The sequence below is a fragment of the Typha angustifolia genome, chromosome 7 (assembly GCF_048772165.1).
Source record: "Typha angustifolia cultivar Huaian chromosome 7, ASM4877216v1, whole genome shotgun sequence".
In the NCBI taxonomy this organism is placed as follows: domain Eukaryota; kingdom Viridiplantae; phylum Streptophyta; class Magnoliopsida; order Poales; family Typhaceae; genus Typha; species Typha angustifolia.
Window position 1 is genome coordinate 15,198,194 of NC_133245.1, and position 12,400 is coordinate 15,210,593.

The following is a 12,400-nucleotide window of genomic DNA, read 5'->3' on the forward strand; positions in this document are numbered from 1 at the left end:
GCCGCACTGTTTTGTCTTTATAACCTTCACCCTCTTTTATTATTATTATTATTATTATTATTATTATTTCTTCTTCTCATCTTTCACCTCCTCTTTTAATTCGTTTTTTTTTTATTTTTTTTATTTTACACCTCTAACTCTGACCCCAGAATGTAATCATGTCACCTATCATGACCACTCCCATTCCTCTTCTCATCTCTATCTCTCTATACATACCCCAACCTGATCACCCTCCTCCTACTCCATCACCTCCAAAGAAGAGGAAAGAGATCGAAGAAGGAAGCTCTTCCATTGGGGGGAATGTTGTCTGGCTCGAGGCTGCCGTGAGCTAGAGATTGGTTTCTTCTCTCCTTCTCTTCTCGGCGAAAAGATCTCGGACCAGGCTTCATTCCCCTCAACCATAGCTTCCAAAGTTCTTGGCCCCAAGTTTATGAGCAGCCGTGCGGTGAGTTAACAACTTTTTCGCCCATCCTTTTGTTTGTTTGTTTTCTTGGGGTTTCTCGTGTTGGGCTTGTGATCATTTGCTCATGATTTGCCGGTCAGAGCAACTGCCTGCCGTTTTTTTTTTTGTGTTGTTGGATTTGATTATAAATGTGGATCTGAGAGGTAGCAGATTGGTGTAATGATGAAGTGTTTTGACTCTCTTCTCTCTCTCCCTCTCGTCAGTCAAATCTGTTTACTATTTAAGTTTTTTTTCCTGATTTCCTCTCTGACAAGAGAAAGGGAAAAGTTATATCATCATTACCTTTTGATTGAACGATCTCTTCTTTCTTCTCATGTCCATTATCCTTTTCTGAGGGACGTGCTTAATCTTTCTCATGTGATAGAAGTTGATCTATAGTAGCTGGGGAATTGTTCCAAGAGGTTGGAATCACCATGCTCCAAAAAGTTTCTTTTCTTCTAGATCTTTATCAGAGAGCATAAAGTTTTAGTAGATCTACATATACTATGAGCGAAAGTTCATCTTGTAGCAGCTCAGACATACCTATCGTGATGATATCATACCAGTGGAATAACAGTCTTAGTCCTTCTCTTCTTTTCCTTTACTTCTATTGTTGTGATTCAATCATTTACAAGGATCCACCTAATCTTTGTAGGGTGTTCTTGATCTCTTACCTTGAATCTCTTAATTTGTATAGCAGAAAAAAATACATGATGTCTTACCTTCGCTTACTCATAAATCTTATCTCCTAGGGTGGGTAAATAAATTGGTGAAAATTAATCCTTGATAGCAATATTCACTGTCTTTGAGGTTGTTTTTTTTTTTTCTCGTATACATATGCTCACTGTGTTCTAGTATTTATACAGTCTCAGACTATATATATAAACTCACTGCCAGCATATATGGAAAACAATATTTTTTTTTCATAAAAACAAAGCTCAAAATTTGCTTCTTGCTGCTTGCTCGTCTTCATCTTGTAGTATTCGTCACTCCATTCATATTTACCAGAAAAAAAAGGGGATAGGTAGAAAAGAAAGATCAAAGCTATTCTGGAGAATAATGTAGAGTAGCTAATCTAAGCAGGAGTCGCCCGTGTGGAACCTCTCTGCTCGGGAGAAGAGAACAGTAGACCGTCACCATACATCAAAACTAAGAGTTAAGGAATAAAAGCAGGCTGCCTGCTGAGGTGAGAACTCAAGACCTGGGAGAAAAGTAGCTACGATATTATATTAGATAAAATTTAAACTATTATGCAACAAAACTAATAATGTATATTATATATATCTTTTATTGATAAGATGTTTAGGGTTTCTTTTGCGTGGGAGAATCATGCCTGTCTCAGCCGGACGCCCCAATCTCGTGCTCCCTCATCTCCTGACTACTTTTCTAATGAATGCATTTGCTTACTTGAATGAAGTCTTAAACTCTTTGCTCAAGACTTACTAAGTCCATTTGTATCATCTAATTGCTAATAGTTGTGTGTGTACAAAACTTTTGCTCCTATTGGGGAATGATGCCATCCTGGTTCTGGGGACTTGGGAATATAGAACTTTTTATCATGTGTTTTGATGCTTTGCAATGGGAGTCTTCTGCCCATAACTTTCCCCACCTGATGGCAACTCCAAGTCAGAATAAGAAGAGGAGAAGGATTGGTACTGCAGCAAGTGGTATGTGTACCTGTGGCTTGGATCACTATCATGTCTACTTTGGTATGGCACTAAGGATCTCTTACCTCCTCCTTTTCACTGTGGTCAAGAGACACGATTCTAAGCACATTTTGGTTATCTAAGTAGAGCATCTTGTTCATGTTCTCCATGTAGGTTAACAGTTCAAGAACGATGCCTTCCTTGAGAATAGCACCAAATTATTTAAAAAGATGTAACCAAGTTGGTGCAGCAGTTATTAGCTTTCCTCGAGAATATGTAGGTTATCAATCTTCTTAACCGCTTAAACTTTTATATCAGATATATCTCCCAAACATATGGCTACGTAATTGGCCCAATGAGAGATCATTTGTACAATCTAACTCAAAATCTCGAGCTATTAGCTTGTCTACCTACAATGTGCACCATTTCTTACACCATTCCATTATGGAAATCCTCTATTTATACAAGTTGAATAAGCTGTGCATAAATTAATCAAGACAAAGAATTATGTTGAAGGTAGTGATATGAGCATGTATAGCATACTGGGATTTTATTGGGGTTTAAGATTCTTCCGCAAGTTATCTTATAATTAGGTAATCATATTTATAGTGCGAAAAAGAAGACTATTTACAGGTAATAAATTGATTGGGGGCACTCTCTCTTACTTACAAAAATAAGTTGAGATAATTGTATTAGGGATTTATCTTATTGGTCTCAGTTAGATTAAGGCTCCAAGATTGAGTCCATCTGGGCCTAAATTTATGACTATAAATGGGCCGAGCCCACAATTAAATCGAGCCACTGGAAAATTTAGGCCCAACCCAAAATTTATTAGAGCACGAAGAGGATTATGATTAGTAATCTATAGACACATACAAGTCGATTTTATACTTGAAACCATTATTTTTAATTACTACATAGCAAAATAAAGGACACAAATACATGTAAGTGATGGATGGGTTGGAAAAAAACAAGCAATAACATCGCCGTTAACTCATAACCACTCCTTAAACGGTCTTTAAAAGGCAAAATGTGATTGAGCTTCCAAGTTCCAGATGGGATTTGAGAAGTGGAGAGGGATGGAGCCGACGAACTGTTGGATGTGGAGAGCTGACGAGCGATTTAAAGGGATTGGAACCCACCATTGGCATGGGAAGATTCCATCCTCCGGATAACTACGTCGACAATAACTTGGCCTTGGAGTGGTGAGATGTCATGCTATCCATTCCAAAAGGGGGAGGGAGGGTGAAGGGGAGGGCTTATCTCTATTGTCGATAAGACCCTTCGTTATTATCCAATCTCATTGCTCATATCCTAATGGGAGCTGTTGAAATTAAGATAGATTATATATATATATACTCTGTTTATTTCGTACGTGGTTCCTTCACATGACCCTCTAAAACAGGGGGTTAGTTTTGTGGCCCGGGGATTGATGGATGTCTTTTAGTTATAATAATATCTTGGTATAAAAGATTCATCTTTACTGTAGAAGCCTAAGCCAAAGCTTAGGCTGGACTTGAAGCTCTTTTTGTTTGTTTGACGACGGATAACCAACGTGCCAACTTGGGATCGAAATTGACTCGTTTGTTGCTTGCCAACATTCTTAATAGTATTTATGATGCATTTTCTTCCTCAATATATATTTATCCAAATGTAAATCTATCATATGGTTTGTGAAATTAATTGCGCCGCTGATTTGCTGGTTAACTTTGGGCACTCATTGACTTTCTGGGTGCTCACGTTGTGAGTCTTAATTAATATATTTTTAAATTAATTAATTTATTAGTTTTTAAATATTAATAATACCCTTTCTTTTTCTCTGATTAATACTGAGTTTTTGAGAATTTTGTAACTTGCGGCTTCTTTTCTTCTATAATTTTTATATAATATTCTATTATTATTTTGACCGACTAATGTTAAGTCTACTGTATAGTTTATATAATTCTATTTATTAGATTAGTAAAATTTTCATACTAGTCAAATCATTTCTAAACTATAGTGCGCTCTAACTCACTCCACTAAATTAATAAATTTGATCACCCTACCCCAACATGTAATCTATGTATTTTAGAAATTACTTGTTAAAATTTTAATTAGAACTAGTTAGGTTAGATTAATTTTTATGTGAAAGTTATAGGAAAAACAAGAATAGATTCTCAATGACACAATGTTAATCGAAAAATAATAAAAAAATAGGATAATGTTTAAAAATATATCGAGCGATGTGTTATAGATAAACGCGGATTATTCCAAAGAGTGAAAGAGTTGGCTTTCTTAATTTTCTCGCCTCGGATATTAACAGCTCCTCGATGTGTTCCTTTCTCTTCCCACAAATTTCTCTCTCTCTTCCCACAAATTTCTCTCTCTAGGTTTAAGAATTTGCCACGTAAAAAGGAGAACAAGAAAGAGGATCTACAAAGCGATATGCAAAAGTGGTGGTGAGCCGACTACGACGCCGACGCTCCGGCAAAAGTAGCCAGCCAAAGATCCCACCTCCCGCCACGTGGCTCGGCGACGTTGCTGACGCAGAACGGCAAACAGCGTAAAAGACTGTTCTCCAGGACACGTGTCGACCTTTGCTTATCCCGTACGATCGATCTGGCCGAAACCCCCCTCCCTCATACACGTCACCCTCGCCTTTAGTACTAAAGTAATGCTTATTTCGTCGCCTCCGTCGTTGTCACCGGCGCCACCAACCCGTGCTCCGCTGCCACTCCGGCCCCACCGTATGTTCCGCTACATCGCAGCTCTACGTTTATCTAAGATAACTATTATATAAACAAAAGAATAATTAAAAATTAATAAGATAATATGTAGTGGCTCCTACCTAGCTATAAGGGAGCCCACGAGGAGCAAGTTAACACTAACGCACAAGAGACAAACTTGTTTGCCACCTCATAGAGAGAGAGAGAGAGAGAAAGAGGTGAGAGGAATTCTCAAGCAACCGAGTCCTTGATAGAGAATTTTATAGAAGATTAGTTCTCCACGGTATATGTTTCCATTGGTCTCAGTGCTCCATCAAACCCAATTAATCGAACAAAACCAGTCCTGCAATTCTCCTAAGACGAGCATCCACCGGCCTCCTCACTGCCATTAGCATCCGGAAGTCTCCAAAACCGATCTCCAGCCGCAATTCCAACACCAAACTCCTAGTATAAAAAGAAGCAGAGTGAGAGAGAGAGAGAGAGCTAGCCAATTCAAGATTTTTCGAGACATGGGAAGTAGTCATGAGGACTGCTTTGCAATACTAGAGTCGGACTCCTGCTACATGTCCAGCATGAAGAGAGACAAGAAGAGGAGGTTCAGCGAGGAGCAGATCAAGTCGCTGGAGTCCATGTTCGAGTCACAGGCGAAGCTTGAGCCGAAGCAAAAGCTCCATCTCGCGAGAGATCTCGGCTTGCAACCAAGACAAGTTGCGATTTGGTTCCAGAACAAGCGGGCGAGGTGGAAGTCGAAGCAGCTCGAGAGGGAGTACTCCGCGTTGCAAGCCGACTACGACGCGCTGCAATCGAGCATCGAGTCGTTGAGAAAGGAGAAGCAGCTCCTTGTCAAACAGGTGGTTTGGCATATATATATATATATATATATACATATACATACAATTTTGATTGCTTTCTACTGCAGCTAAAGTGTTTGATTTTTAACTAGTTTCTATATCAATCACCCTTAATTTGCAGTTGCAGAAGCTCAATGACTTGCTGAAGCAGCAGGACTCCAATGACAGCAGCAAAGAAGGCTACCAACTGCCCGACGGCGAAATTAAGCCGCAGCAAAGCTTTGTTAACCAAGAAGATGCGGAGTTGGTTTATCCCGAGAGCGAATATTTGGCATCAATTGAGCAGCAGTGTGGTCTCAACTGCAGCAGCTCCCCGGAGCAGTGTCTTGCTACTTCTGAGTGGTGGGAGTATTGGCCTTTGACGGAGTTAAATCCAGTTGCCTAAGAATAGATTTATTAGTAGTCAGTCTAATGTTAGATGTGGCTAGTCATCAAGGATCTACCTGGATTGCCAAAGTAGAATAGCTTATGATTGAGAGTTGCATAAAGTCTTTCTTATCCTTTTAAACAAAGTTCTGCGATGCATGCATATATCCAAGTTGCAGGGCGTGTCTGAAAATGGCTGACGAAAATTTTGATTTCTCTCAGCTATACAAATTAATACCATTGTATTGCTTAGCTGAAGGGAAGCAACGTCAGCGTAGTGAAAGTGAAGGGCTGTTCTTTAATTTCCTCTTCTCTTTCCTTGATTAATTAAAGATATAACATCCAAATTGGAGATTGTGATAATATTTTAAGAGATTTTGATAGAAGCCTGGCGTTTGTTAACTGGCCATAAATAAAGCCACGTCGATATACAAAAACATAAAAATCAAATCAAATCTTATCAAGAAAACTTATATAAATTCAAATGCATATTATCTATAAAGAATACTCCTGAAACGACAACGCCTGCTTCATCAATCATTAGTGAGCCTATAGAGAATTATTGCATACCTTCTATAGCTTATTATTACTGTCATATGAGGTATTATGATTAGTTGGGACTCCATAGATCTAAATGGCCACTTTATGGGTGTTGCAAGTCAGAGCCATAATTGTCGACTATTAGTGCAAGGGCTCTGTTTGTCCAAATTTACCTAATTGACTAAGACCTACTTCTGGTTAATGCATTAGGTTTTGTTAGATATAATTTTAAGTCTATTTTTTAAATACAAATTACGTATCCCTATAATTTTACTTTATTTTTTTTAGTATTTATTCATAAAATATGAATAAATTGTAGTGCATACATTAAGTAAATTTTATGTAAGAACTTATATTTAGTTACTAAACTATGCATAAATATAGCCAGTAAGACAATTTTAAGATAAAAAAAGATTTAAATGCCCTCATGATAGATAGTGCGGAGTTGAATAAGAGAAGATAGATGACTATAAATTGCTATGGAACGATGGTTGTTGACGTTAGTCACTTCAATTATATCACAAATATTTTAGCATAGAGAAGGATATTTTGATCATTTCTTACTGTCAAATATCATGATACAATTTATGTACTTTAGTTGAAGAAAGGGATTAGATATAGATAAGGTCATTTTGATTATTTTGTTAATAAAATTTTTATTTAGAAAACATATAATAATTAATCACATGATTTATTTTATGCACAATTTCATTAAAATATACGAAAGAATTTATGAATACTTAACCCCTATGCATCATCTAAAATTTCTGTGTAAGCAGCTACGAAGGGGCTTTTGCAATTAAATTATATAGTGTATATATTTTATATAATTGAACGTATATATTTTATATATGCAATGCACACTAGAGTATATTATTACAAACAAAAAAATTAAGTATAATTAAATAATAAAATCACCCAATTACAAAGGATATCCTATTCACAAATAACCTTTTTATATACAATTAAAAAGTTAGCACTACTCTTTCGTACAAATAGCTATTATTTTTCTTCTAATTCCAAATAGCTGAAGTTAGAACTACAGGCCTGTATTCGGGCCAGCCTGACCCGGACCTCATGATCTTTTTGGCCCGAATCAGACCGGTCCGACCCAATAAACTCGCACTGAGTTATTCTAACGCTTTACTCTTAAGAGAGTAGGATAATTTGATGTTCGGCTATAAACTAGAATTCTATTTTTAATGTGACATAAAATTGAGATAAAATATAAATAAGAATTGTAGAAATTAACTCAAAATATATTTGATTTGATACATAAATTAAATTAAAACTCCTTCATGTTTTGTAAGTACTTTAATAGTACAAAAGAGAAAATATGTGAGAAATTGAGCAAAAAAACGTTGATTTGTGAAGTAAGATATATTAGTGGTAAGGGAAAGGGGAGAGATATTTTAAGTTAATTTTAATAAATATAAAAGTAAAATTATAATCGAGATTATGAGTGAAATAATTTGAATAGTATTTAATATAGAGTTATATAAATTTTGAATAGTATATCTTAATTCGAATTTTAGAAAACATAAATTATAACCGAACGGGCCAATGAATAATCCAGATCCTATACGTACACGTCCGCGAATAGCGCGTCAGTTGTTAATCACGTGCTCCACGTGAGCCTACCGATGCGACGACTCACGACTCACTTAAGACTCAAAAAGGGAAGAAGAAGCACTTATGTGCGCGAGGCGAGAGGAACCCCTCGTTGCCTTAAACCCCAAGCCAAACCTTCCTCTCTCTTCTCTCTCTCCCCATGTCTCGAGACGAGAAACTAGAGGTGAACGACCTCTCCTCCTCCGCCGTAGAAGGAGATCGGCGCCGGTGCTGCGGCCCTGTCCCGACGGCCGTCCCTTGCGTCCTCTTCCCCCTCCTCCTCGCCGGCATCGGTGTCTCCGTCTTCATCCTCGCCGTCGTCCATAACGCTCTCCTCCTCGTTGCCCTCCTCCTCATCTCCGCCCTCGTCGCCGCCTTCTTCCTCTGGAACGCCGCGTCGCAAAGATCGAACCGCGCGCTTCGGGTTTTCCTCGATCGATTCCCCGCCTCCGACCTCCGCGCCGCCGCCGATGGCCAGCTCGTCAAGATCACCGGGGTATTAGTTTACTACTTCTGTTGTTCGTTCTTCATCAGTGTTTGCCCTAATGTGTCCTTTGAAATTTGGATATAAAATTATTACGTGTACCCTCGAATTTGGAAATGCGTGTTTGTTATAGTTGAATGTTTCCAATGACCAATACGGACAAATACATCGCTGCAGTTTGATCTCTACCTTGTTCTCTCTTCCGTCGGATCTTCTTTAGAATTTCGATCACTGCGAATGATTCAAAGCGAAATGAGTTACTGTAATCTTCCAAAAACCAGTACATTTCAATTATTTCTCCGATTAATGTTGCTCCTTGCTTCCTCAGATGCATCAAGTTCTCTATCTAGATTGTCATAAAGTTACATTGTCTCTGCCGCTATCTGCAGTTTTTGCAAGTTACTAATATCGGTTGTTCAATCTTTCTTTTATTCTTCCCCGGCACAGTTTGCTTCATGCTGTGATGTTTCTCTGGTCTCTTCGTATGAGAAGGTTGAAAGATGTGTTTACACATCCACAAGTTTATATTCATATAGCGGATGTAAATCATACCTATCAAATGCCAAGAACCGATGCTTCCGATGGAATTTAACATATCTGGAGGTAAGCAGGGAAGGGATCTTATTTTATGGGTAAGCTCAGAAGTTGTCTTGCCTTTTATTTCATTCTTAAATTTCATTCATGATTTGTGTCTTGTGTATCTTTCTTCAAATAATAGTGAACTCATTCTTTCTTAAGTTTACTGTAACAGATCTTTAGGAAAATAGTAGATAGCAGAGAAATTATTAACCAGCAAGTTTCTGACAACATCCTCAAACTTATAGACTCCATTTTTATCCTCTGATTTAAACTGGAGTACTTTGCAGAAGAAAGGGCATATTACATGTACCATTTGATGAAAAATGGCATGATTTGCAAACTTATAGTTGCAAATATCACATGTACTATCTTGAATGTAATCAAGAGTCATGATTGTGAGTTGAATTTTTCTAAATACAAGGACTCTTATCCTGTTATCCGTTGGATGTCAATCGCATTGATTCATGCTGCTTTATGGTTGATTCATCTTCTTTATGGAACTAATTTAAATCTTCCTGTGTCATGAAGGAAGTTATTATTACTGAAGAGGCATTTTGATGGAGGCTTTCCTTTTAGATTTATATCTTACAATTCATGTGGCAAGTATAACCTTGCTGCCTCTTTATTTTTAATTCCTAGAAGTTTTGGTGTTTTACCTTCTATTTCTTCCAAATATTATGTTGGGTGTATCCATCTACAGTATGATTATTCAGATTCCAAACTTCACGGACCTCTGGATTCTAATGTCTGCACAAAATGCTTCGCTTATAGTTTAAATAGCTCAAGCTAATGGATTTGCTCATGGATGTGCTTCCCAAGTTAAATCTTGTGAGCGTCTGCCCATTGTCATTTGTTTGTTTCTTGGTATAAGAAAATTTTGAAAAGTAAAAGTTTCTATAGATTGTCAGTTGATTATTTCAAATTTGTGCCTTGAACTGTTACTCTTCTCATGATCTCTCACTAGGATTATATTCCTAGAAGCTGTTCTGCTTATTATTCTTTTTCTCTGGCCTTTGGCAGAGGCTCGCTGCAGACTTTTACATAACAGATGCGAAATCAGGTACCAGAGCTCTGGTGAAAGCTGGGAGCAACTCCAAAGTGATTCCCTTGGTCGATGAAAATATACTTGTTAACACGACGCTCAGAAACAGAGAACTGTCTTCAACTTTGAAGAATTGGCTGGAAGAAAGACATCTTTCTGCTGACTCACTTCTGCGGCTTGAGGAAGGGTATGCATGTTTTTCTTTAAAGAGCTCATAATGTCCATTGTTTCAGGAATTCCTGAAATATCTAGTGCTGTCATTTGCAATATATGATAGGTATATAAAGGAGGGAAGGTCTTTGACTGTGATGGGAATGTTGAGTAGAAAGAGTGGTGCAATTATGATTGTTCCACTACCCGAACCTATTGCTACGGGTTGCTTACTGCAGAATTTACTCCTTCCTGTTGATGTTGATGGATTGCTTTTGAAGATCTCTGACAAGAATCTTTTCATGCCCAACCTTGCTGTTTCCTGAGTCCTTGACATTGGGGTGAGCTTTTATCCTATGAATTTACTTGTTCAACTTTTTTGATATCAATAACTTCAACATTATGTTCCTTTTTTATTCTATTTTGCCAGGGGGCTTCTCCTCCGAATGTAGTGAATGTAGTTAACCTATAGAGTTTTCTTAGTATGAGAAAATTGTCATTCTGATAGTGGAAGAAGTGATATGAGCATCAACATTTAGTTTTTTTTTAGATAGTTCATCATTCTGGCCTATGAGATTCCTCCTTTTTTCTTTTTTTCTCTTCTTCTTTTTTTTGGTTTTTTTGATTTCTTGAATTTGTTCCTTTTAGCATTGTTGTGTTCCAACAGATTCCAACAATTTATGGGAAGACATAGAGTTGTAATTGATGTTCGTCTACAATAAAATAAATACTTTAGAGGAGTACCAAGAGACTTCATTTTCTTGCTGTTATTTTTTTTTTTATCAAAGTGTTAATGTGTTAATTAATTAATTATACATGTAACACCATTTTCTGTGAACTTATACATGCAGTATATCAGTTGTATGGGAAGATAAGCTTCTTTGTTTCGTTCATCACAATGACTAGAATCCCCATGATATTGTAGTTCTTAGTGATATTACAAAGGATTAAGATATGGGGAAAGAAAAAGAACATGCTAATGGAATAGCTTGTTATAGAATCCCTGTAATGAATTCCCCAATGGCCTCTATTGCAACAATGTTGATTTCACTAAAATTACATTGCAGTGTTTTCTATGGATCCAGGCTCACTAACAGAATCTAATTTACAGGTTTTGATTGTCAAACGACGTGCAAAAGTACCTGCAGCATCAGCAAATTGATATGGTTAACTGCTGAATGGGGATAGGGAGGGGTGGTGACATTGGATATTTTGTGCAGAAAGACTGACTTGCATAGCTTTTGTTCTTTTGTAGCTAAATGGTTAGAAAGAGCTCACCTTTTGAGGTCAAATTATGTATTGCATGGCCTGCTGATTTCCTCTTCAGCTAACTGATTTTGTAACTTGCATATGCTTGTTAAGGGAAACTACATTCATGTAGAGAAGTATCTGTGTACTCTTTAAAGACATCCTTCCAGATTGTTGTTTGTCCTTCTTTCTGGATATGATTAAGCATATATTGTTGACAACAAAGTAACTGAATATCGTTTGACACCAGGTCTTTGCATGCAATACTATGATATAAGACGCACAAAGAGCTACAGAGTATAGAATACAGATTCACTGGGTGCAGGAGCTAGCTGAAGCACAATCAAAATGATGAGGTGAGACTTTTAATTAATTCGGCCTACTCTTTCTATCTTATACGAATGTGATATCCACTGCTGCCAAGCCAATTGGAAGACAGGAAGTTTGTTTCTATTTTTTACTTCGCAGTTAAAATTATGCTCTTTAAAACACTATTGATGCTATTTTCCTTGAATCAAGATTGGAGTAATACTGTAGTGATACGTAGTGGGGGCGTTTTAGGTGTAACCAGTTGGCAATTTACATTGTAAAATTTATAGATTTCGTCACGCATCCATATTATATATCACTTTACCCACTGTAATATACTAAGCTGCCGTATTTTATTCGTTAGAATAGTGTAATTTTAGAGGCGTTTTCCAGTAAAAGAAATTAGGATAAAGAGTAGTTTTCTGGA

The 12,400-nt window shown here is 37.2% G+C and overlaps 2 protein-coding genes and 1 long non-coding RNA gene across 4 annotated transcripts; all 3 read left to right on the forward strand.

The window, feature by feature from the left end:
• The first annotated feature begins 8 nt into the window (after positions 1–8).
• Positions 9–2,361, forward strand: LOC140763833 (uncharacterized). Its single transcript, XR_012104897.1, has 2 exons — positions 9–2,151; positions 2,263–2,361. It is a non-coding gene; the product is annotated as an uncharacterized lncRNA (long non-coding RNA).
• A 2,732-nt stretch (positions 2,362–5,093) lies between these two features.
• On the forward strand, positions 5,094–6,312 carry LOC140764059 (homeobox-leucine zipper protein HOX24-like). Its single transcript, XM_073102508.1, has 2 exons — positions 5,094–5,644; positions 5,766–6,312. The coding sequence occupies exons 1-2, from the start codon at positions 5,303–5,305 to the stop codon at positions 6,027–6,029; spliced, it is 606 nt and encodes a 201-aa protein (XP_072958609.1). The 5' UTR covers positions 5,094–5,302; the 3' UTR covers positions 6,030–6,312.
• A 1,943-nt stretch (positions 6,313–8,255) lies between these two features.
• LOC140762048 (uncharacterized membrane protein At1g16860-like) lies at positions 8,256–12,225 on the forward strand. 2 transcript variants are annotated; one of them, XR_012104691.1, is made up of 6 exons: positions 8,256–8,657; positions 9,093–9,248; positions 10,245–10,453; positions 10,544–10,757; positions 11,528–11,678; positions 11,915–12,225. XR_012104691.1 is itself a non-coding variant. In XM_073099650.1 (5 exons), the coding sequence occupies exons 1-4, from the start codon at positions 8,322–8,324 to the stop codon at positions 10,740–10,742; spliced, it is 900 nt and encodes a 299-aa protein (XP_072955751.1). In that variant the 5' UTR covers positions 8,256–8,321; the 3' UTR covers positions 10,743–10,757; positions 11,528–11,908. The 2 variants fall into 2 exon arrangements, 1 of the variants encoding a protein (XP_072955751.1); XM_073099650.1 differs by lacking the exon at positions 11,915–12,225 and having other exon boundaries at positions 11,528–11,908.
• The last annotated feature ends 175 nt before the right edge of the window (positions 12,226–12,400 follow it).

What these genes read in the sequence shown, in the direction of transcription:
- LOC140762048 (XM_073099650.1), top strand. Translation starts at nt 8,322, where the DNA reads ATGTCTCGAGACGAGAAACTAGAGGTGAACGACCTCTCCTCCTCCGCC. An exon ending in AGCTCGTCAAGATCACCGGG is followed by an intron (nt 8,658 to 9,092) that starts GTATTAGTTTAC and finishes TCCCCGGCACAG; the next exon opens with TTTGCTTCATGCTGTGATGT. An exon ending in CTTCTGCGGCTTGAGGAAGG is followed by an intron (nt 10,454 to 10,543) that starts GTATGCATGTTT and finishes AATATATGATAG; the next exon opens with GTATATAAAGGAGGGAAGGT.
- LOC140764059 (XM_073102508.1), top strand. Translation starts at nt 5,303, where the DNA reads ATGGGAAGTAGTCATGAGGACTGCTTTGCAATACTAGAGTCGGACTCC. An exon ending in AGCAGCTCCTTGTCAAACAG is followed by an intron (nt 5,645 to 5,765) that starts GTGGTTTGGCAT and finishes CTTAATTTGCAG; the next exon opens with TTGCAGAAGCTCAATGACTT.